The sequence below is a fragment of the Cydia strobilella genome, chromosome 7 (assembly GCF_947568885.1).
Source record: "Cydia strobilella chromosome 7, ilCydStro3.1, whole genome shotgun sequence".
Classification (NCBI taxonomy): domain Eukaryota; kingdom Metazoa; phylum Arthropoda; class Insecta; order Lepidoptera; family Tortricidae; genus Cydia; species Cydia strobilella.
Genome location: NC_086047.1, coordinates 12,148,280 through 12,174,505, shown reverse-complemented (window position 1 = coordinate 12,174,505; position 26,226 = coordinate 12,148,280). Strand labels below are relative to the sequence as shown.

At 38.7% G+C, this 26,226-nt stretch overlaps 1 protein-coding gene across 1 annotated transcript; it reads right to left on the bottom strand.

Moving 5' to 3' along the window:
* Positions 1-1,399: 1,399 nt before the first annotated feature.
* LOC134743183 (uncharacterized) lies at positions 1,400-25,998 on the bottom strand. Its single transcript, XM_063676564.1, has 11 exons — positions 25,834-25,998; positions 22,840-23,054; positions 22,217-22,366; positions 21,949-22,037; positions 20,143-21,228; positions 14,253-14,425; positions 9,126-9,230; positions 8,404-8,508; positions 7,869-7,956; positions 7,408-7,503; positions 1,400-6,753 (listed from the first exon to the last, which is right to left on the bottom strand). The coding sequence occupies exons 1-11, from the start codon at positions 25,966-25,968 to the stop codon at positions 6,644-6,646; spliced, it is 2,352 nt and encodes a 783-aa protein (XP_063532634.1). The 5' UTR covers positions 25,969-25,998; the 3' UTR covers positions 1,400-6,643.
* Positions 25,999-26,226: the final 228 nt, after the last annotated feature.

Genomic DNA, 26,226 nt, shown 5'->3' with positions numbered 1-26,226 from the left:
TTTTTTATTTGATACAAATTAAATAACGAATTCTTATGTATATTATAGTATTTTGACATTGATTGAACTGAACTTGTACATACATTGTATCAAAAAAAGTAGTTTTTCAATAATATGGCAGCGATTTGTTTTTTTTTTTTTAAATTGGTAATTTATGTTGAATTAGATTCACTTCACCAGGGAATTTCTTTTCTCATTGGTTACATTACAGGTGAGAAACCTCAGTTGTTACTACACAGCTACTGAGTAACACCTTGGCTTGGTAGTGACAACTGGGAATAACTTCAAACACACCCTAAAAACCAACTGATTTTATGTGATAAACATCGCATTCAAGACTTGTACAGAGTGCAATCTATAATACTTATCCATGCATATATAACAGGTTTTTTTAATGTAATGACATGATATCTAAATCTGTACTGATAAGGTAAATGTTCTTATGCTCAACCCCCTAAGTTGGAACTTTTAATATTAGTTCATAGCAATATGTGTCAATTATATAGTTTGTCAAACATTGGGACGCTTACCTTATATACTTAAAATAAATTTGTAAACGTAATGTTGTAAAAAACATGTCATAGGTTTGAGTAAATAAAACTATGTTCGTTCGATTAATTTATTTTTTATTTTCATACTTTTAAAAGTACAATTTAATGGCAAGTAAATCATAACCAGTGCCTATTTCAAAATATGTACGTATAATTTGTTGGAATAAATAGTTCGCGTTGAAATTAATTGAAATAATTTATTTCAAGTCGTTTATCCATTATGATACTTAAATAAAAGTGATAGCGACACAAAATCAAGTACAGATCATACATTTCTCGAAGGTGTATAATCCCTGGATTCTAACGATTAATATTGTGACTAAATTAATATGATAAACGTTTTCGCTAAATGCAAGAAGTATATAAGAACCGCGCAAATAAAATAATAACGCGAACTTCCAGACTTACACGGCACAATTACCCATGAGTCTATCATTATGTCAATATGGCAAATCATTTTTTGCAATACGATTTTGTTTTATTTACGGTAGTGACATAACATTTTTTTACTTAATTTACCTACGTATATCAGATGAGTGAATATTTTGCTTGCTGTCAGTAGTACTTACGGCTACTTTTTAGTTAAGCGGGAGAGGGGTTTCTAAATGATCTCTACATACATGCTGTTACTTAATAATAATAGTTGTTCTAATCATTTTGAATACCTTTACCCGCTTAGCTTCTTCTGCTGCTGTCTCTACTTCAGAGATGTGACCGTACCGTATTGGAGTTACAGAAATTAGAAAGTTTGAGACCTTTTGTCGCTTCAATGTGTTATTAGAAGGCTAAAGAAATAATTTATATTTTACTATTAGAAAATTGTTTTCGTATGACGGCAAAATAGGCAGTGCAGTTTAATACAAATAAGTTAAACATGACATGTGTGAGGCACTTTATTTAAACACAACTACAGTCAAACGATCACAACCTTACAATGAGCTTAGATTCACCACCAAACCACAATTACAGAGCGCAGTGCGTCACTTAAAAAAGTACTATAATGTATGTTAGGATCATCAGCCTGAAAAGAAAAAGACTGGTAATTATTAGGCAAGTAAATAATAGAGATTTTCAACCTCCACGAATACAAGGTTGCGTTCCTCATCATTGCTTTAGATGGCGCTACTTAAACTACTCTTTGCTTTAATCACCAACTAAAAAAATGTATGAATCAACAACCCTTTTAATTGGCGTCAGTGAAATTGCTGCTTTATTTTGTTTCTTAGGAATACAAATTTAAAGTACGGTCGCCATCAGACATATCGGAGCGGCCAAGGTGCTCACAACACGCCTCTATTGTCAAGGCGCTAGAGTGCGTGTTCAGATATATTTGAGCACCTCGGCCGCTTCGATATATCTGATGGACAGTCGTAAATGTATTCGAAATATGTTGAATGTCGCCTCGAAGGCCAAAGCCCAATAAAATATGTGGCACTGAGACCTTGTGATGATGACAAAAGAACGCAAGTTAGATCTCTACCATTTATTTGTCTCTGGCTGTATGTCGATATATATAATTATAATACTTTAGTTCAGCAGGTAAGTGGTTGAATGACATAATAATGCGCTTGATTTCGTCTAATTCCTTAGGATTACGATTATTTCATAAGTCGTTAATTATTACTACCACTAGTTTACTTATAATTGCTATGTCCATACTTTACCATTAGATAGTCTTTACGAGGAAAATAAATGCACGTAATAGAGTTGAAAATATTTAAAATTATTTGAGATGAGCTATCGTAACAATGTAACCTATTCAAATATCGACCTTACTGCCCTTACTTTAAGAATTGAAATGTAATATAGCCAGTCAGTTACAGTCCGCCTCAAATAATTTAAAACATAAACTTATAATTCACTAGTTGGCACTTCAGGGCGCTCGTTTCAGACATTTTCGGTGCGAATGTGCCAATAGGGTCATACCCCTTACCTCAAAAACATTAAACATGAAAAGAGCTTATATAGGAAAAAAAGAAAATTGAAGTGGAAACAAGTCATTAGGGCTTCCCCTAGCTGGGGCGGTTGCACGGAGCGGGTAAGCGGGGTAACGAAAAGCAGTATGAGCGTTGCTAACTATAGTATCCCCCAACCAAACTGACGATCGGGGTCGTAAAACTTCTCATTCATGCTTACGTGATCATGACAAGAGTGAGAGAGATAGTGATATGACCTCGGTCGTCAGTTTGGTTGACGGATAGTATAGCTGGCGCGGACGCGTGCGACGGGTTTTACCTAAAATAGGCTTGATGACAATTTTTAGGGTTTCGTACCTAAAGGGTAAAAACGGGACCCTATTACTAAGACTCCGCTGTCCGTCTGTCTGTCACCAGGCTGTATCTCATGAAATGTGATAGCTAGACAGTTGAAATTTTCACAGATGATCTATTTCTGTTGCCGCTATAACAACAAATACTAAAAAGTACGAAACCCTCGGTGCGCGATTCCGACTCGCACTTGGCCGGTTTTTTATTAATGGTACCAATCGATCAGGTTTGTTTTTGGGATCAAATATCTATATGGGAGTTATGGGACCCATTGCATTAAAGCAACATTACAAAAGTAAGAAATAATAGTCAAAGTCCGACAGTCGTACTTTACTCGCGAAACGCTCCTAACAAAACGATAAGTGAAAGTGACGTCAAGGTCACTGAGAGCCCATCTTGAATGTATGGAAAATAAGTAAAATTGCGATTTTGTCGGTGAAATATTGCGTTTATGCATATAGTTGCTGTACAATCTTTTTTGAATAAAATCGAATGGTACCTTTACTTTATTCTTTTTTGGAAGTAAAAAAAAAAACCTAAAATTTTGAAACTTTAAGATCCTGTATTTTTTTATCATTTCCATATATTATTTTAATATCCACATTTTTGTCATAAATTGCTCATTTGCTATCTATTTTACTAGATTTTGTTATAAAATTCAACATGGGTCATCATCCCTATGGTACCCGCGTGCGTGCGCTCCGTTCACCCCGCGTCTGCTAGCGGACACCCGTTGAAGTTTTGTTCTCATCCACTGTTAGCTCTCATTTAGAACCACTCCACACTAGCGTCTCCCGAGCGTCGGCGTCTAGTCAGCGCTATGTAAAATGGCGTCGCTGCGCAGTTTCGTTAAAGTTGCGTCGAGCAGCAGCCACAGAGTTGACTAGACGGCGACGCTAGGGAGACGCCAGTGTGGGGTGGCCTTTACATATCAGTTGAAATATCGTTATTGTTACATTATAACTTGGAACAATATTGTGTTATCATATCATACATTTAGGATGGACTTAAAATTATTTACTAACGATACATGAAAGGATCAAGTTTGATCCTTTTCTTATAAACGCTATTTTGAGAGCGCATGTATGTATAATAATTTTAATACAATTGAGCCCTTTTTAATTTCCGAATTATACACTTAAAATAAAACAAGCACCTCGCCATATAAAAATTTAAAAACATTTTGTTTTACAATAATAACCTCGTCGTGTCGTCGTTATCTCAAATGAATATTTTAAAAAAATATTTAAGAATGTACTTAAATTACTCAATAACTATTTACACTTTATACAACTTAATACGATGGCGTCACTTTATTTGCAGATACAGGGATCTAATTATTATCTTTGGTCTCTGATTTTTGATATAAATATTTCAATGACCATTGACAATAATCAGAGCCCATAAACATTCAGAATCTTTATTTAAGGTCCTTCCTCATGGGATATCCTATAGGGTAAAACACGTTTAAACTTAAAATATATTATATGTCATATACTTAAGATTAAGTGACCTAGCCCTGCGGTGGCCGAGGCCGGAATCGAACCGGCGTCGTCAGCTTACGTGGCTAACGTCCTGACCAGCACTAGACCACCCGGTCACGGCCGTAACCGTCTCAAATTCTCGAGTATAAGCAATCATTGAAAGGCTAGGTTTAGGCCATTCATGCAATTGGCCTTTTTAGGTTTGGTAAGGCGACAACGACTGAAATTATTGGCCCGAAATAAGGTTTGTGCCATCCATAACTAAAGAGATAATTGTACAATAGTTGCAGTCTAAGAAAAATATAGTACTGTAGTAATAACTGAACCAATCTGAAGTATAAGTAATGATGCGTAAAGTTATCTAAGGTAGACTGCGCTGTACTGCAACTGCATCATATTACATTTATTTATTCATCATCAAATCAAAAGCAAACCTCTGTTAAATGATGTCTTTCAAATAAACACAATTATAAGAATGATAGAAAGAAACAAACGAATATCAATGACTTGTTTGATTTGACAGCCGTTTAGAAGGAAAATCTCTATGTATGAAAAGTGTCTATCAAAAAACAATAAATAGGCGGCGCCACCATACACCGAAAAGAAATGTCATAGACCTAGTATTTTATATAGATGTGCGACCGTGAGGGAGAGAACATACGCAATGCGACAAAATACACACACGTTTTAACGTTCCTGACAACATACCAAAAACATCCTACGTAATTTGGTCGGGTTATTTGTTGCCCCTCCCCCATTTCATCTCTACATACTTCTATGGTTCAGGTCCCAGAGCCTAGCGCCACCGGAGAGATTAGGAACTATTATTAACAGCTCAAGCTCAAAGCTGGTCACTTTTGCAACAGCTCTGCCATAAGAGATTGTGGCCCTTTCTATACCGTCCATAAATAACGCCTACAGTAATGTTACAGAGCCATTAACATAATTTGTAAAAAAAAAACTTTACATCTCTGCAATACTCTTTGCCCATAACTGACCTATTTAATAAATAAGTTGTCGTTGCCAAACGCTACCAGTGTTGCTACTAAATAGCTGTAATACACAATAAATGTAATAACACTAACAACGTTATTGCAATGTGCGTGTGACGTGTGACCTACCTTCTTAGTTTTACAACTTCTAATCGTAATCCTAATATCTTAACTGACCGAAAAGGACGCAATGACAATTATTTCTATCTCACTCATACCATACAACTGTCTCTTTTGGTCAGACTGGTTGAGGAAACATAAGTGGCTACTAGTACTAGTAGGGCCTAACTTCGAAAAAATTTTTAAACCAGATACAAAAATCAGTAGACAGTATATTGAATCTGCAACCCAATCAATATCAAACTGTCATTCTAGTACAAAACCAAATAAATTGGGCCATTAAATGTGGCTTCCAAAAAGAAGGGCCCTTAGGCACATGATGCATAAGGACCCTTCTCTATGGAAAGCCACAAATGGTTATTATTTTTAGTACTAGGGATACAATAACAGACTTTAGACTCAGCATAATACTAGTTTCCATTACATTAAAAGTTGATTCTAAAGCGGTCTTCTCATTGGATACAACGGCCTGGACATCTCTATACCCGTGCATTGTACTGTCTCGCTCACACACCGGAGCGGTTGGATTATCTCTTAGGTCTGAGGTATAGCTTAATGTTGAGTGAGTATAATTTAGAAAAAAAAACGCTGTCAAGCGAACTAAAGTTGACAATAGTAGCGGATGAAACAACGCGCCAAAAGTATCTGCCATCCTGAAATACTTTTCCAAATAGAGATATATCTCTACAGTTTGCGTTTAAAAGTATCTGGGCGTTTTCCAAAATAAATATTAAAAAACCTGATTCTTTCAAATCTGGACATTCTTGGGCTCATTCTACTCAGCATCGACAGCATTCTCCAATTTCTGAATCCTGCCATTAAAAAAAGATGTCCCAAAATGTCCATTCCATTACGTCACGTTTTAGTGTGAAAAAAATATTCATTTGTATGTGCGTGACGCGTGACGTAGTGGAATGTACACTTCATACAGATTTCTGGGACATTTTTTTTATCATCAGGATTGAATATGCTAGTGATTCTAAGTTGAAAGAACCCAAAAACACCCTGGTGTTCATCTGTGAGAATCAGGTTTTTCAATATTTATTTTAGAAAACTTCTGCCATAGTCTAATTGTTGTACATATAGACACATATCTCACATTAGAGACTTGACGCGTCGTCTGATCCGCTGCTTTAGATGCTGACTGTACCAATGAGTGAGACACTTTACGGCAAAATTAGGCAGTTTTATCCCAGTCGGAACTTACATGGACGGAGCACTGTGGTCGCTCAGTCGGAGTCCTCGTCCTCGGGTTCCGACTCGGACTCGGAGCTGTCCGGGTGGTTCTTGGTGATCTCGATGCAGTTGTCCACGTCTGTCAGACTCTTTAACGAACGCCCTGTTGAAAAATGGAATATCCTTTTTAGAGAAGCCTTAGACATCATAATGTTAACAGATTTTTTAAATACCGAAAAGTTTTATTAGTTTATTGCACTAAGAAAATTTATCATTATTTAGTTTTGAGTAACGGTTCAAAAAGTCTCGTTCGTTCATCATGACTCATAATAATTTGGAAGTCTAATGGTATAATTAAAATTTCGACCTGAAGGACAAGCAGCATCCCGCCCTTAGCCCAACACCCTCAATTGAACCGTATAAGTACAATAAAAACAAATAAAATTACTTTCTTACGAAAATATTTTAATTTGTGTTTTTTTTACAAGCAGTCATACTACTATTTAAAATATAAACGAAATAAATATCATATACAAAGGAAAAAACCCCGAAGAGGCCGTGGTCACTTTTTCCTTTGTATATGATATTTATTTCGCGTATAAGTACAAGTAAAATGCTTAATTATTTTGTGAATGAGGAATTTTCGCGACCGCATGCTGTTACTTAGTCCATGGACTTCAAATTGAACCATTTTCCCGTATAATTACAGTTCAAATTAGAGTGCAGTGGAACGTGCTTTCGCCCCTTGCGATCCAAATTAAAATTATATCTCATAACAGTCATAACAGGCCTCAATAGACCTATACCTATAAGTTACCTGTAAGAGTAGTGAGCAGCCTAGTTTCACAGCCGGACGGCATGTTGATTGGTCCTAGCTTTTTCGCGAGCTCGCGCGCTCGATCTGCCCCAGACACTAAAAAAGTACAAACACCCGTGAAAATTTTAAATTACATGTCAATTATGGCAGTGACAGTGTGGAAGTGTCATTCATTTTTTCACGTTCATTTTTGGAGCTCCGTACAAAACTTTGTTCACGGAGCTCTTATGGAACACTTCGGTCTTGGAAATCGGTTAAATGCATTTTTTTTAATAAAAATATCATGAAAAAAAAAAAAACATGATAAAAATATCATGTTTATATTTGCACTTCCCCAGTTTGTCTCTTCAAATTCTGTTCTGAGTTAGTTTATACGGACTTTAAGACATATTGTTATGTGTAACATGACATTATATGTATTGTGTCCATAATAGAAATATATGGTTGATATATATCTTTACCTCTGGAGCCTTCTTGGCTTGCGTCTTCAGTCATTGTAACTTTTTCGGTTCTATAAACACCGCTCACTAAATTCCAGACAAAGAGGCACTGAAAAAAGAAGATTTAGTTTTATTAAAGCCTCGAAACTTTAGGCTTACACTGACATGCCCCCCAGTGATTGTTACAAAAGAAATGCATACCCTTTTAAGATTCTTTAAATTACGAATTGCCCTTCCTTGAGTACTTGTCCATTACTGGTGGCGTTACCCTACTTGGCTTGGCACTAGTAGTAATTACTAGTGCCAAGCCAAGTAGGGGAACTGTTCTCGCCTCCTTAACCCTTTAAATGCCACGTTTATCGTGCGCGGCGCGCCATCGTGAACCTTGTCGCAATGCACGAAAGTCGATATTGGGCTGTCAGTTAATCCCTGCGCGCGTCAGTTAACGTCTTTGGTGGTCAAACAGTAATACAAACGATTGAACTTTCGAGGTTTTATTCTTGGAAAAATTAATTAAACCGAAATTGTTTGGTCACCCAAACATTAGGGGACTCACCTCGGCGGCGTACTGCAGGCGGTGCGCGGGGCAGCCGGCGCTGATGGCGCGGCACGGCTCGCACGCGCCCGTGTCGTCGCTCGCCCATAGCCACATCGCGCACAACTGCAATCAGGCGTTACAGTAGGCGATCACCACAAACAAATACTTGTCTACTTGTCTTTTATAGCCACCCCTCACTAGCGTCTCCCGAGCGTCGGCGTCTAGTCAGCGTATGGCTGCTGCTCGACGCAACTGGCGCAACTGCGCGGCGAAGCCAATTGCCATAGCGCTGACTAGACGCCCGAGACGCTCAAAAGACGCTAGTGTGGGGTGAGGTGGTCCTCAGAAAGGCCCCAAACTAGCGTCTCCCGAGCGTCGGCGTCTAGTCAACTCTATGGCAGCTGCTTGATGCAAGGTTGACTCAACTGCGCAGCAACGCCAGCTTCCATAGCGCTGACAAGACGCCGACGCTCGAAAGACGCTACTGTGGGGTGGTGGTGTGAGAGACCCGTGCTGATAACTTAACCCTTGGAACGCCACGACCATTTTATATAACATGCCATAATTAACCTTATTGGAATGCATGCTAATTAACATTAAAATGTAACCTTGGGCGTCTGTGGCCGTCTTTGGCGTTTAAAGGATTGGCACATTATAAACATAACTAATTATAATATGACCATACATACATACATACATATTTGTGTTGTGTATACAGGTTGCATCAAATATATACTCACCCCCGATAAGCAGCCACTGCTCTGACATACGTCTATGACATGGCAACCCCAATCGAAGCAGTATATGAATTTCTTTCCGTTCAGCTTGCAAAGTCGCCCGCAAACCTTAGGAAAAAAAAAACAGAATAATAATCAGAACAATTGGCCTGATTTTGAAATCGCTTCTAATATTGTCGGTACAGTTGTATTGGACCCGAAAAACACAATATTTCAGCTATACTCTTAAGTTTTAATATAAATAATTGCATTTTTTTACAGCTACTTTAACGTTAAGGTGGTTCGATTTTCATACAAAATTCAATCTGCTTTAATTAAGGCCCTACACACTATTACTACACAAATATTTGCTCATTTATCTACTTTCGAATATTCGTTTGCGCTAAATTAATAGAAAAACTTTGTTTCATACAGAAATCATACATAAATCAACGTAATTTTTTCATCAATTTTACGTATGTGTGTGTCACAAATGTCGTGTACAAATACGTTGCGTGCGGCGTTGCCACTCTATGACGTTGGCGACGTTGCCTGGCCGACCTGGCAGGATTTGCAGTGCCGTCATGTTTAGTGCATTTTTATTTGACAGTGTTGACACTGACACATAGGGTCATGTTTATTGTGACATCAATTTGTTTGTATAAATTGAAAATGATAGCAACGTCTAAATCAAGTTACAAAAATCATCGGTGTTCTGGTCCGCGAAAATCCAGAAAAATTCAGACTCAATTGAAGCGGAATTCATGATGGTGAAGTTTCGTAAGGTAGGTACAGTTTCATTCCTTCATTGTACATTGTAATTTTCTCGTGCCGATCTTTTTAGAAAATAATTCTCACTTCTTCCGTAATGGTAGATATAAGCAGTGAACGATACCTATATAATGTAATTATTACTGTTTTGGTTGCCGAATAGTCAATGTGTCACTAACTCTAGGTTTTTTTAGGTATTGTGCAAAATGAAGAGGCATTCTTGGAAATAAAATGTTTTCCTTCATTAGCCAGAAAAAATCAGGACATCCTCACTGCAATAAAGTAAAATAAAACATTTCCTGGGGATGAAAATTATGGAATTTTGTCTATGAATGAAAAACACAATTATTACTAGGTAAGTAAATGATAACTATTAGAATCCATATTGTTGCATCATCTTTCTTCCTATAACATTAGAGATTTTGTGCTATCATGATATTATTTTTCTTTCAGGTACAGGGACAACTACGGATAACAAATATGAAAAAATGTTATTTCATTTGTTGTGTGAATCCATCTACACGAACAAGACATCCACTGCTGGACATAGGCCTCCCCAGGGATCTCCACAACGACTGGTCTTGCAAGACCGGCCAAAATATCGAGAAATAAATAATATAAATAAACATGATAAATATCCCGTTTTCTATAATAGTTATAATAAGAAGGCCATGCAATGTTGTTACTCACTGTACCTACTTGAATAAAAAAAAAAAGTTTTAATTTGATTTTACAATTACTGCTTTATTATTAGTACATTACGATACAAGTGCGAAAAGTAGGAAATTGGCAACGAGTGGCGATAAATTGAAACACGACCGAAGGAAGTGTTTTAATCGACACGAGTTGCGAATTACCTTTTCGCACGTGTATTGTACAACGTTTTACAGTACATAATTATGGCCCTTTACATTTTCGACATATGCACGTATTGTACTAATTACCGCACTAGGGCGGTAACGTATATGTAGCACCATATGTACTAAAAAGTATTTTACAGTACATATGGTGCATAAAGAGCACTTTTCATGGATATGTCGAAAGTTTAAAGGGCCATATGTACTGTAAAACGTTGTACGATACACGTGCGAATAGGTAATTCGCAACTCGTGTCGATTTAAAACACTCTCTGCGGTCGTGTTTTAATCTGTCGCCACTCGTTTCGAATTTTCTCTTTTCCGCACTTGTATCGTAAATAACTATTTCAAACTGCAAGGGTACGATGATAGATCTCAATTCAATATAATTTTGCAACATTTGGCATTATTAGATTATAAATTGTATGGAGATGAAATCTATCATCGTACCCTTCCAGTTTGAAAAATACTATAGAGGCTGGGCAGTAAGGGATTGCTTTACTTGTAGAACTATATTTAGCCCTTTAAAAAAAAACTGATACCTAACACTTACAAACCTGGACTTCCTTGGGCTAGTGCTACTAAGAATCGTCAGTATTCTCCATCCTTTCTGAGTTGGAAGAACCCAAAAAGGTGAGATTTGTGAAAGTCAGGTTTTCAATATATGTGGCGTTTTCAACCAAACGGGTACCTACTTATTGTTGTCATATTTCCATAAAGCTTCAAAATGAAATCAACCTAATCGACAACCGACAATGTGGTACCTTTTAGTTCAAAACGTCACATATTTTTATAAAACGTTATAAACTAATTTATTAATTATACTGAATATCTGGGAGAAAAAGAAAACATAAGTAAAAACTCAAAAATGCTCGTTTTCCCAGAGATAAGACGTAGCTAGATCGAACCCCTTACAGCAAATTTCATCGAAATCGTTAGAGCCGTTTCCGATATCACTGAAATATATTTCGGTTATATCGGAATCGGACAAGAATTCGAAGAATAAAAGGTATAAGAAACATAAGATAACACAAAAAGGACAAAAAAAAGTACCCCTGTCGTACCAGTCTCGAACCTGAATCCTCTTGCACGTATTTCCACGAACATACCGCAACGCCATTGCAGCATACTTACACTGCATGAAATTGTCTACTACAAGCATCACGGAAACACTGTTTGCATGTGTGAGTAATAGTAGGAAATAGCATGACAGAAACACTCTGTCGACTTTAAAAGTGTTTTTTGCACTAATGAAGTATTCAATGTTTATTATAATAGTTCAATATTTATGTAAAGAGTGCGCTAAACATACTTTTAAGTATACAGATACCAACACTATTCCACAAAAAAATAAAACCTGAAAATTTGCGAAAGTGACGCCATCTAGCGGGGTTTAAGCTTTGGGTAACCTAGTCGAACCACCTTAACGTCGTCACGGTTTCGTTGGTGGTAGGGGCCACGCTACCACACAAACAATATCTACCAAGATATTGTTTACATGAGACATGTGTATTTTACACACGAATATATTACTTTACATACTTACAGTTACGAATTTTCCCTTGAACCTGAATGATATTGTTAATTCAGCACATATTTTTATTTATTTATTTATTATATATTATATATTACGATTAGCTATGATACTCACTTACACTTAGTTATTGCATGTTAATTGTACTTTTGTGGACATCTGTTACTGGCTATGTTTTCTGTTCACTATGCTTTGTATTACTTTTTGTATTTCTGTTGATGCCCCAAATAAATAAAATAAAATAAATAAAAAATAATACTCCATACATAGCTCACCTCATTATCTACACAGCAGCTCGGTGTCGAGGCTCCGCTGCTGCGCGCGCAGCGTGAGCGGCTGCGGGGCGCTCGCGATGCGCGCCCACGCGCCCGCGCCGACGCCCTGCAGCGGCGATTAGCCCGCCCCGTGAGCTTGCAAGTGGAGCTCTACGTGGTATCCCGATAATCCGTGCCCATACTCCATAGCTCACCTCATTACACAGCAGCTCGGTGTCGAGGCTCCGCTGCTGCGCGCGCAGCGTGAGTGGCTGCGGGGCGCTCGCGATGCGCGCCCACGCGCCCGCGCCGACGCCCTGCAGCGGCGATTAGCCCGCCCCGTGAGCTTGCAAGTGGAGCTCTACGTGGTATCCCGATAATCCGTGCCCATACTCCATAGCTCACCTCATTACACAGCAGCTCGGTGTCGAGGCTCCGCTGCTGCGCGCGCAGCGTGAGTGGCTGCGGGGCGCTCGCGATGCGCGCCCACGCGCCCGCGCCGACGCCCTGCAGCGGCGATTAGCCCGCCCCGTGAGCTTGCAAGTGGAGCTCTACGTGGTATCCCGATAATCCGTGCCCATACTCCATAGCTCACCTCATTACACAGCAGCTCGGTGTCGAGGCTCCGCTGCTGCGCGCGCAGCGTGAGTGGCTGCGGGGCGCTCGCGATGCGCGCCCACGCGCCCGCGCCGACGCCCTGCAGCGGCGATTAGCCCGCCCCGTGAGCTTGCAAGTGGAGCTCTACGTGGTATCCCGATAATCCGTGCCCATACTCCATAGCTCACCTCATTACACAGCAGCTCGGTGTCGAGGCTCCGCTGCTGCGCGCGCAGCGTGAGTGGCTGCGGGGCGCTCGCGATGCGCGCCCACGCGCCCGCGCCGACGCCCTGCAGCGGCGCGTAGCCCGCCCCGTGAGCTTGCAAGTGGAGCTCTACGTGGTATCCCGATAATCCGTGCCCATACTCCATAGCTCACCTCATTACACAGCAGCTCGGTGTCGAGGCTCCGCTGCTGCGCGCGCAGCGTGAGTGGCTGCGGGGCGCTCGCGATGCGCGCCCACGCGCCCGCGCCGACGCCCTGCAGCGGCGATTAGCCCGCCCCGTGAGCTTGCAAGTGGAGCTCTACGTGGTATCCCGATAATCCGTGCCCATACTCCATAGCTCACCTCATTACACAGCAGCTCGGTGTCGAGGCTCCGCTGCTGCGCGCGCAGCGTGAGTGGCTGCGGGGCGCTCGCGATGCGCGCCCACGCGCCCGCGCCGACGCCCTGCAGCGGCGCGTAGCCCGCCCCGTGAGCTTGCAAGTGGAGCTCTACGTGGTATCCCGATAATCCGTGCCCATACTCCATAGCTCACCTCATTACACAGCAGCTCGGTGTCGAGGCTCCGCTGCTGCGCGCGCAGCGTGAGTGGCTGCGGGGCGCTCGCGATGCGCGCCCACGCGCCCGCGCCGACGCCCTGCAGCGGCGCGTAGCCCGCCCCGTGAGCTTGCAAGTGGAGCTCTACGTGGTATCCCGATAATCCGTGCCCATACTCCATAGCTCACCTCATTACACAGCAGCTCGGTGTCGAGGCTCCGCTGCTGCGCGCGCAGCGTGAGTGGCTGCGGGGCGCTCGCGATGCGCGCCCACGCGCCCGCGCCGACGCCCTGCAGCGGCGCGTAGCCCGCCCCGTGAGCTTGCAAGTGGAGCTCTACGTGGTATCCCGATAATCCGTGCCCATACTCCATAGCTCACCTCATTACACAGCAGCTCGGTGTCGAGGCTCCGCTGCTGCGCGCGCAGCGTGAGTGGCTGCGGGGCGCTCGCGATGCGCGCCCACGCGCCCGCGCCGACGCCCTGCAGCGGCGCGTAGCCCGCCCCGTGAGCTTGCAAGTGGAGCGCCACGTGATATCCCGATATACAGTCGTCTGAAAATGCCAGGACAATATACTTCTCCTGTTTTAAAGCATATAATTCCTCCATTAATGTCTACCTACACTGTATTTAGATACTAACAGATTGAATGAAGTAAAATCATGAAAAACATTGTTATATTTCAGAAATATCACACGGTGACCTTTTCCGATGGATAAAATCTTACATTGAGAATCGTTCGCAGGCTGTGGCAGTGGGTGGATATACTTCTCAGTACAGGCCTATCACATCTGGTGTTCCACAAGGGTCTCATCTGGGGCCTTTATTATTTATCATCTACATCAATGATATCTCTGCATGTATAAAAAAGTCAAACTTACTTTTATATGCTGACGATGCAAAGATATTTAGAGTCATTCGTAATGTGGATGATTGTAAAGCCTTACAAGATGACTTGGATCTTTTTGAGACTTATTGCATTGATAATAAGTTGTCCATAAATCCGGACAAATGTTTCGTTATAAGTTTTAGCAGAAAAAGGAGTAGTATTAATTTTGACTATAAACTTTGTAATAAAAATTTAGGTCGTGTTCACCAGATTCGAGACCTCGGTGTCATAATGGACTCAAAACTCACTTTTGTACCTCAATTTAAGTAAAGCATTTAAGCAGTTAGGATTTATATTACGCGTAGGTAAACCATTTAAGAGACTTTTAACTTATAAGGTACTGTTCAACAGTTATGTTCGTAGTCGTTTGGAATTTGCAAGCGCTGTGTGGAGCCCACAGTATAAAATACATAGTGATAGGATAGAGAGTTCAAAAAAAGTTTGCTAAGACAATAGAATACAGGATTAGAAAAAAAAATTCAGATTACGTCACCGCAATGAGAGCACACAATATAACATCCCTTAGTTATCGCCGAGAACGTACCGATATCTTAAGAGCGTTCTTACAAGAAAAGTCGAAATAATGTAAAAATGATGATATTCCCGATAAGATTTAAGATTTTACGCTCATTATTAGAAATAAAGAATACTTGTTCCAGTAAGAGCGTCTTCTTATCTTTAGGAATATCGTTGTACATTTTAGAAAAAGGACTAATTAAATTAGTAATGATTTTTTTTCTGATGGTCGTTTACGAAAAACCGCGTGAAGCACTGAATTGTGAGCTCTTATTTGTAAATTTTGAGAAGTTTACTCTGCTAAAGTTGGATATTTTGTATTACTAATATCCTGTACTTTAGGAATATCGAACGATATTCTTCCTACATGCTTTTAAGAAAGAGAAAATCAATGTTAAACGAATTGAATTTTCTCTTCGAAACAAGTGTAAATTCCTACGAAAATCTACTTAGTATCGAAGTAATTTTTATACACGAGCAATCTACAACGTTTCCTTATACTGTTGGTATACATTTGTGTTTATCAAATTCTACTTTAATTTTTTGGCAATTTTTTGAAAACTACTCTATATTGCCGAAGACGCGCGCTGGCGATCTCAGTACCGCGGCAGAGCTTGAAGAGGTCGGACCTGTGTCGGTCGGCTCCGCACGTTTTCGACGGCGACAACGAGGTTTTTTATCGTTGTGTGCGGCAGGCGCCGTGTAAAACGCTATGCTGTGTGCGTGTAAACTGCGACTGAGAAACTTTAATCCGAGTACTGTATTTGTTGTTATAGTATTATAATATAGTATAGTAACATAACAAACTTCCGAACAACAATAAAAATATTTGAAATTACCTGACATTTTATAGGTAGTAAATTAAAAAAAAAACAGCCAAGTGCGAGTCGGACTCGCGCACAAAGGGTTCCGTACTACGCACAAAACGGTAAATAAATCACGTTTATTGTATGGGAGCACCACTTAAATATCTATTTTATTCTGTTTTTAGGGTTCCGTACCCAAACGGTAAAAACGGGACCCTATTACTAGGACTCCGCTGTCTGTCTGTCCGTCTGTCACCAGGCTGTATCTCATGAACCGTGAATCGTGATAGCTAGATAGTTGAAAGTTTCACAGATGTATTTCTGTTGCCGCTATAACAACAAATACTAAAAACAGAATAAAATGTGGTATTTCCTATAAAAAGGGACCTTAATGTCGATGGCGTTTACGCCATTATAAACGATTCTCCGATATAACTAAGACTGAACTTGTATAAGTTTTGAGTATGTAATACTCATCCTCCTTATGAACCCTGGCAGTACCTACTGGAACTTAGGTTTGGTGCAACATAGGCGCACACTGTTTTGATAATTCGACTCGTCTTGATGAGCAACTTGGGAGAGCAGTACTCATGATAGAGCTGATGCTGAACCGTGGCAGTATACCTAGTGGAACTTAGGATTGGTGCAACATAGGCACACGCTGTTTTAGTCATCCGACTCGTCTTGATGAGCACTTAGGAGAGCAGTACCCATGATAGAGCTGATGCTGAACCCTGGCAGTACCTAGTGGATCTAAGGTTTGGTGCAACATAGGCACACGCTGTTTTAGTCATCCGACTCGTCTTGATGAGCACTTAGGAGAGCAGTACCCATGATAGAGCTGATGCTGAACCCTGGCAGTACCTAGTGGATCTAAGGTTTGGTGCAACATAGGCACACGCTGTTTTAGTCATCCGACTCGTCTTGATGAGCACATAGGAGAGCAGTACCCATGATAGAGCTGATGCTGAACCCTGGCAGTACCTAGTGGAACTAAGGTTTGGTTGACATATCAGTCAAATTTGACAGATTGACAGTTTTTGTAATTTTCAGGGAAAATGATCTTTTTGGGATAGAATTTAGCACCAAGTAACATTGTTAAGTGTAGATTTATACTATCTGTCAAAATTGACATTTTTGACAGTTTTGACATTTTTGGATCCCAAATCGAAACGGTTTGTCCGATTTTGATAGGACTTTCAACATTAGTCATGGGATGGAAAATGTAGTTTGACACATCTGTCAAAACTGTCAAAATTGACAGTTTGACAGTTTTTGTCATTTTTAGTGAAAATTAACATGTTTTGTTAAAGTTTGGTACTAAGTGACATAGTTTAGTGTTGTTTGACATATCAGTAAAATTTGACAGATTGACAGTTTTTGTCATATATAACATTTAAAACTTTCGCGGTTTAAACACATATTAAATCACATTTAAAAACGGGTCTATCGCGAATTTATTTTGTTACCTTTATTTACCGACGTTTCGACACAGGTTTCACTGGTCGTGGTCGCGGCTAACTGACGTCCCAGCAAAATGTCAAAACAGAGATTTGTGTGACTACCCCACGAAAAGTGCATTTAAAGTTCGAGGTAGACATCACATTTTCAAACCACCCACTACACATAAAAGTTAATTATTGTCAATAGTCCGACACACAACACTCACAACATCCGCGTGTGTGTCGGACTATTGACAATAATTAACTTTTATGTGTAGTGGGTGGTTTGAAAAATGTGATGTCTACCTCGAACTTTAAATGCACTTTTCGTGGGGTAGTCACACAAATCTCTGTTTTGACATTTTGCTGGGACGTCAGTTTTCGTCATTTTCAGTTAAAATTGATATAATTTAGCACCAAGTGACATTGTCAAGTGTAGATTTATACAATCTGTCAAAATTGACATTTTGTGACAGTTTGACATTTTTGGATCCCAAATCGATTCGATCGATCGGTTTGTCCGATTTTGATAGGACCTTCAACATTAGTTATGGGATGGAAAATGTAGTTTGACACATCTGTCAAAACTGTCAAAATTGACAGGTTTTGTCATTTTTAGCGAAAATTAACATGTTTTGTTAAAGTTTGGTACTAAGTGACATAGTTTAGTGTTGTTTGACATATCAGTCAAATTTGACAGATTGACAGTTTTTGTCATTTTCAGTGAATATTATCTTTTTGGGATAGAATTTAGCACCCAGTGACATTGTTAAGTGTAGATTTATACTATCTGTCAAAATTGACAGTTTGTGACATTTTGACAGTTTTGGATCCCAAAACGAAACGGCTTGTCCGATTTTGATAGGACCTTCATCATTAGTCATGGGATGGAAAATGTAGTTTGACACATCTCTCAAAACTGACAAAATTGACAGTTTGGCAGTTTTTGTAATTTTTTGTGAAAATTAACGTTTTGTTAAAGTTTGGTACTAAGTGACATAGTTTAGTGTTGTTTGACATATCAGTCAAGTTTGACAGATTGACAGTTTTTGTCATTTTCAGTGAAAATTAATTTTTTGGGATATAATTTAGCAAACAAACCATGTTCATTTTCACTAAAAAAGACAAAAACTGTCAATCTGTAAAATTTGACTGATATGTCAAACAACACTAAACAAAACTTCAATGGCCATTAACGTCTCAAAAATTTAATTCGCATTAACTTTAATGCAATTGGTGCGTAATGCAATTGGTTAATGGCGGAACTAATGGTTAATGCAATTTATCAATGGTTAATTAAAATTAACAATTACGGCCAACACTGCTACATATAGCTAAAATAGTTTCGCTACCCAAGCGGTACGGTTACCCTGTACCTGTACCAAATGTAATGACGAAACATGTAAGCAAGCGAGTATAATTTCTTTCTAGTATAAAATAATTCTTTTATAATACAAAAGTAAGTACATTTGCACTGGATTTAGTATTTTCGTACCAAATAACAATAATTAGGATTTTAAAATTTAAGTACAGTTAGTGTCGTTATAATTGTTTTCAGTATGCTTCACGAAGGATCAAGATTATTTAATCCATCATTGTAGTGCGAGCGAGAGGGAAAACGTGGTAGAAGGGATCGGCACACTGAGCTCGCACAGCCCGCCGCAGCGCGTAAAATACCTAAACTCGCTCAACGCCGAAATGTAATAGCGCTCTTAACCCTTTATAAAATTATTAACAATATTATTGATTCTCCGTTTTTATTACATTCACTATCCTTCAGAGTTCCTTGACGTTGTGAACGCGCTTGCAGGAAAAAACCCCTCTTTTACATCCCCCGTAGTCGGACTGCTTACGCGTAAAATAGTTTTGTTAGAAGGGCATGCAGGTTGTACAACGAAAAATTTCTGAATCTCGATATTTTCTGCGAGAAACTTAATAGATTTAAAACACTATCTATGCAGTGTAATAACCCAGATCATTAGTTTGGCGCTATTGGGAAAAAATCTCAGTATTGAACGTTAATAAGTAATAAGAATAACAAAACCTTTTTAGTATTCAGTTTATATACAATTTAATTGTTAACACCCTGATACTCTTGCATTTTTTTTCTCATTATTGTTGTTATTGTTTTTGTTCTTGTTTGCACAAATAGCTCTGTTTTACTCTGTAGAAACTTTATTAAACATGATGTTAAAATATTTTCATTAAGGAAACTGTAAGTCTAGCTTTAAGAAAATTTCCAGTGTTATGTATAACTGTAGAAGACTGTTTGTTTCTTAAATAAATAAATAAAATAAAAAATAAAACAAATCTGTAACCCAGTCTAGCCCGAAGATTACTCTCACTTAGAACTAAACCGGCCAAGTGCAAGTCGGACTCGCGCACGAAGGGTTCCGTGCCATTACGCAAGAAACTGCAAAAAAAAAATCACGTTTTATAGCGGCAACAGGAATACATCATATTCTGTGAAAATTTCAACTATCTAGCTATCACGGTATTCACGGTTCATGAGATAGAGCCTGGTGACAGATGGACGGACAGCGGAGTCTTAGTAATAGGGTCCCGTTTTTACCATTTGGGTACGGAACCCTAAGACGAAACCATAAAAAAGAACTTACCTTCAGAATCCGTAACGATAGAAGTAATTTCATCATCACTTTCCACGAAATACCTCGTGAAAAACTTGCTACACTTAGAATTTTCCGAATGCACCAAATACGGATCGTGCGCGTTCACGGGGCACTCTGACAGCGTTTTCGAAGTGTTATCATGTACCGCTACCGTTTTCAGAGATCCGTCGTCAAGCATTTCCATAACTCTGTATTCAGATTCGCTTTTGTCATCAGATTCTAAGCAAGATAGACCCTGGTCTTTTTCACTAGTGGTCGGCGACGGAGGTCTACTTATCTGGTTGTGTGCTCTCAGAACCTCAACTGGCGGGGACTTTGGTCGTCTCATTTTGCTAGTGCACCCAGTAAAGTATTTCCTATTACTCCTTAATACCCTGAATGGGACTATATTTTCATTATTATCTTCAGAAAACTCATATTTCTTGTCAGCTAATCTTCGTTTTCTGAATATACTCAGTTTTTCACATTTCGTTTCGGTTTCTTCTACGAATTCGTAAGCTTTGTCCGCTTTGATTCTATGCGTTTCGTTAAACCTGGACATACTTTCCGCGGGTCTTCTCCTGGGGGATCTCAAGGGAGGGGAAATTAAAGTTCTAATGGAAGGTGAAGGGCCCTCCCATTCTTCGACTAAATTGTATGATATTGAAGACGCTTGAATACAGAGCTCTTGTCCCATCACGTCAGGTAACTGCACCGGTTTCGACATTTGAAAAGGCTCTGCGTCTAAATCGGAGAAGTCTTCTAAAATATTTTGCACAACCGTGTTCTGGTATTTAGGGGAATGGAAGACAGCTGACACGTCAGACGCGGGTGTGCTCGGATTGGTGTAAATAGAATTAGTCTCGTCTCTATCTGCAGATGAGAATTTGCAGTCATCGATTTCCATAGGCTTATCTTGGTCAGGTTTGACGAAGTCTATTTCTAGGATGTGTATGAAATCAGTGTAAATGATGATTTGATTGGAGTAGCCGAGTTGTACGACCGGCTCATAGACGCTGGAGTCGGATGTACAGAAGAACTTTGTGTGAATTGCGAAGTTGTGCTCCAGACATTTTTGACCCCAATTTTGACCATCTGAAAATGTTTTTGTGGCTGTAGAAACTAATAAAAAACGTTCTAAGAAGTTCAGGTGCGTTATTTACTTACTCTACCACTCATTACATATTTAAGACTTGTCAAAGAATGTGTCCAATGACACAAATTGTAGCAGGCAAGGGTGCTCAAAAATATCTGATTAAAGGAATTCAGAAAACATAAAGAGGGGTATTCCAATACGCGTTCTCTCGAATATTCTGTATCTCACTCATTAACACTACATTAGATCGCTAGAAATTGCTCTCTCGGTTCAGGAAGCTTTTCCCAGTTTCTTATGTGTGTTAAAACGCATCATATAACACCTTCTTAACCCTAATACCCTGGCCACATACTCGACGAGTGGCATGGCAAGTAGCGAGGGAAGTAGGCAGAGACGTAATGTGGCCTCGCTACTCGTCATGCCGCTCGTCATGCTCCTCGCCATGCCCACCGCTCCCTATTTTGTCGGTTTTTTGTCGCGGAGATGGAGCGTCGCGATCAATCGCGCGAGTAGGGCAAGTGTGTAGCCGGAGCGGGCAACATCGCGACAGCGCGAGGAGCATAGTCTGGCCGAGGTATAACATGTGTACAAAATATTTACGACGTGAGTTTTCAAACGAAAGGATACTCTCGTACCTTGACAACAATGCCTTGTACAGATTTTTATAGGTCAGGAAGTGATAATGTATTGACTTTTGTTTACTAGGTAAAACGGTTTACCTTCTTCTTTCGCCATAGCTGCGCATTTCCTACATCCTAACCGTGGCACTCCAATGACACTGAGGTGAGATCTTTCCGTACATGAATCCCTGTAAAAAAAGTAGGTATGGTACTTTGTATGTTGTACAAAATAAATTATTTATCTCGCTTTGCACGAAGAAAGTGGAAGCTAATAGATCAAATCATGGTTAGTTGCATTGCATCATACACGTTTATTCTATTTTTACTAAGTACTTTGTCTATCTCTAGTGAAAAATTAGGAACTTACGGTAGGCCATAGACCACCAGCACGCCAGGCTTGTGCTTCCACTGCGCCATGGAGATGGTCAGTCGGCTGTCCACGGCATCTCCGCCGAATAGGGGCACTCTGTGCACTGAGCGGACCATTCTTCCGGGCACCCAGGATAAGAAGTGCAAGCTGCAATGATATTAATTGTTTGGTCGCTTTTATAATTGACTGTGGATAGGAAAGGTTCCCGGTCTGGACACTCCTGTTTGATTTATTTATATATATGTTATAGAGTAGTCTAAAATAACAGACATGAATGTGACCAAACCCTCTAACTTCTGTAGAGTTTTGTTCAAGCAAAGCATTGCTAGTTAATTACTGGTTTTATTATATGTTGGGGAACATGAAAAAGTAATGGACACGTGTTTTGTTATTTCGGCTCAACTTATATTTTACAAAAAAAAAACACACTTCAAAGTTTCATACTTCTCTACTCTCTTATAGAGCTCTGAGATGTAAATGTCTCAAATCCAATAAATGAATATATTATCTGTTTGTGAAATTGGCTCGTCGTGAACCCACCATTGTCTTAAGCAGCCCTACCTCTGTTTATCTGCCAACTCTGTGGTAATTTTCTGTTGTATACTGATCGTAAGACTTACGTAAACTTAGCATTCTCCCTGAAGTAAACTTGTGACCCATTGCTGTACGTGAAGCTGAGCAGGTACTGTCCACACTGCGAGAAGCCCATGAACACATGGTTGCTGAAGTAGGACATAGGCACAATGTCCATGAGGCAGAACCGCAGCCGAGGCGGGATCCGCTCGAATATTCTGCGACCACGGTCATTGTAGCGACGTGACGTGTAGCCTAAAGTCTGTGCAAATAATAATCTGATCTTAGCATAATAAGAGATAATGAGTCTAAATAGTCCAAGAAAATATTTAAATAATAAATATTTTTCCATATAGCTGTATTTTTTTTAATTGTTCAGGATGTGATTTACTGTACCAGATTTTAATTTATTGGTAAAAAGTGGTAATGTTTTTTATTTATGTAATCGCTCCTTAAATAAAAAACATAAATCTTTACATGAGTCAAGAAGTCGAAAAAATATCAAAAATCTTCAATAATAATTGGTAACCAAAATAACTTGAGAAACCCGAAACCTTAGTTATAATTGGAAGAACATAAATTTTATTAAGGCTCAACATAAAAACCCCATAACATCTCTTGAAGGTATAAATTGTGGGTGGGTGGCAAAGGTATAAATATACCAATTGCACATATTAAGCGTGTTGGCCTCGGTATCCAAAGATGTAGGTTCAAATCACATGTTGGCCAGAGTTGATCACAGTTCATTTTTTCATTATGATTGACATGTGTATAATTTATAGATTATAATGTGGTATGTCCCCACAATAAAAAAAGGAAAAAAAAAACAATATGTTTATTAAAAATGTATCGTTATAATAACAGTACAAGTCTTGAAGGTTTTACCTTTTTATAACCTTCCCTAATAATTTACGATTTAATAGCGATTACTTAACTGTTTTAGTGAAAAATAAAATTACAAATAATTTTGCCAGATTCTTCTCTAGATAAAGTACAGTAATTAGGTCATATTACTAAGATAAGATAAGATGTTTATTTGTAAAAATCATGTACATGAGATGTTATTAAAGTTATACAGGAAGCTTCCATGACACCCTGTCAGGGCACACAAATTGTCTTATATCTAGCTTATTACTAAATTTCATTTACAGGCCATGCATGCTATTATGTATAATTAATAATTGAATTATTGTATAATTAATAATTGGTTAGACAATTTTTTTGTATATGTATGAGGTATAAATAATTACAATAATAGATTCAATGTCAATATTTGCTTAATTGCTATGCTTGATAGTTAATTTCTCTTACAGCGACTAGGTTTCCTCATTTAAAAGCTCCTCCACTGAGTAGTAACATTTCTGTATGAGAAAAGTTTTTAATTTTTTGTGAAACTGTTTGTCATTTGGTTCCAACTTGATCTCATCGGGTATTTTGTTTACTACTTGGATACACATAAAATGGGGCCCATTTCTCTAGATGGCTAATTTTGAGTTAGGTATTTTTAGTTTGTTTCTATACTGGCTTCTAGTTTTGTATGTATCCAGTTTAGCTTCAAATAAATCGGGGTTTTTTCTAGCGAAGATAACGGCCTCCATTATGTATATTGCCGGAAGTGTAAGTAGCTCATATTGTCTACTTACACTTCCGGCAATATACATAATGTAGGCCGAACTGATTAAGTACAATCAATTGTTTTCCCCGATATTTCTTAATTGCATCAGAGATAGGTAGGATAAAACATATCTAAGGTATAAAAGCACAACAACCGGAGTTGTGGAGATCAAGAGGAGAGGCCTTTGCCCAGCAGTTGGACAATGTAACGGGCTGAGAAAAAAAAAAGTATAAAAATGTGTGAACCACATATGAAAGTATGGTTCCTGGAAATGATTAGAACACATACACACCAACAAAGGCTAAAAATGTGAACAACATAGTATAAAACTTAATAAGTACAGTCAAGTGTATAAATATTGGTGCATATAAGCATAGAGTAACTTATACTAGAGCGGTACTGTCATAGTAAATTTTGTAACCCCAGTAAATTCACTGCCATCTGTCTACACACTTTAAAACTAAAAATAAATATTTATAAAAATACGATAAAATGTATTTAAATATGGATAAATGATTTTTTTTTATTTGCATTAATTATTTTTATGATTTTGACCCATGTTCTTTCACTGATATGCGTTAAAATTGTTAAATAACAAACGAAACCGTCAACGCCATCTATACGACAGTAGGCCAAAGCTAGTAGCGCCCTCTGAATGAGAATCAAATTTTCTTGATTTTCGACGCACGTTTTTTCCTTAGACTGTATCCATCTATTACGGAGTTATATCTATCTTTGATATAAGCCATACAACACTCTTAAATATGTCCCATAGTTCTTAATTTGCTGACATAAGAGCAATAGGACATAGTTATGTGTGAACCCATATTTTTACACTTGACTGTACATGGTAGGTAAGTACAATAACATTGTTACAAAGGTAAACAGTGTTACAAATAGTATTTCATTAGCATTACCCTGGTTTAGTGTTGTTTCTGTGCCAGTGAAGTTATTAATGTAATAAAGTTAAAATTAATAGAGTTAGTGTACTGCATTCCAACTAATGTTTTGTAAGGTTCTTTAAGTCCTATGTATGGTGATATGATTATGATAAACACTGGAAGTCAAGTATCTCCTTATAAGGGAAGGAGTAATACATTGATTAGATTATAAATAGTTATTTCCGGCAATGTTTCGGAGCGTATCAAGTATCGCTCGAGTACACCTGACGACACAACGATTATATATACATAATAAAAATCAAGTTTGTATTAAATTATTTTATGAAAAGGTCATAAAATGTGAATAAACTAACCGAGTTTAACAAGAATGTGTGGATATGCCGTCTCTAATCTCTTTCTTTAACTTAAGGTCATAACAATACATTACAATGAGCCGTCGCAGGTAAAATTACTAAAATTGTCTCAAAAAAAATAAAAGCGTTCAATCGTGTAAACAACCTTAGATTGGTTTACTTTAGACTTACCTCTCTGTTAAATAGCTTATGAACGATATTATTACTATGTCCTGACATGGTTTTAGGAACACTAATATAATTTTTCGTCATATCACTATCATTATGCAAAGATTTTTCAGATTCCTCACACTGAAAAGAATCCATGTTTGTTTGATTGACTGAAATTTTGACAATTCTTTTAGCACATATAATGTTGCCAAATGTACATGTCTATTAGACTATTATTTATATAACAAAAATACTGCATAACCTGTTTTTGTTCTGAAATATTATTTTTTTGATTATATAGCCACCTCACCTCAAAAGTAATATTATAAATTAATATAATAAAATAAATTTATTCATGAATAATTCATGACCATGAGTAACTTCTTAAATACTCGTCTTGTCAATATTCAAAAA

What these genes read in the sequence shown, in the direction of transcription:
- LOC134743183 (XM_063676564.1), bottom strand. Translation starts at nt 25,968, where the DNA reads ATGGATTCTTTTCAGTGTGAGGAATCTGAAAAATCTTTGCATAATGAT. An exon ending in TATCGTTACGGATTCTGAAG is followed by an intron (nt 14,426 to 20,142) that starts GTAAGTTCTTTT and finishes TGGCATTTTCAG; the next exon opens with ACGACTGTATATCGGGATAT. An exon ending in AAGCCAAGAAGGCTCCAGAG is followed by an intron (nt 7,504 to 7,868) that starts GTAAAGATATAT and finishes GTACTTTTTTAG; the next exon opens with TGTCTGGGGCAGATCGAGCG.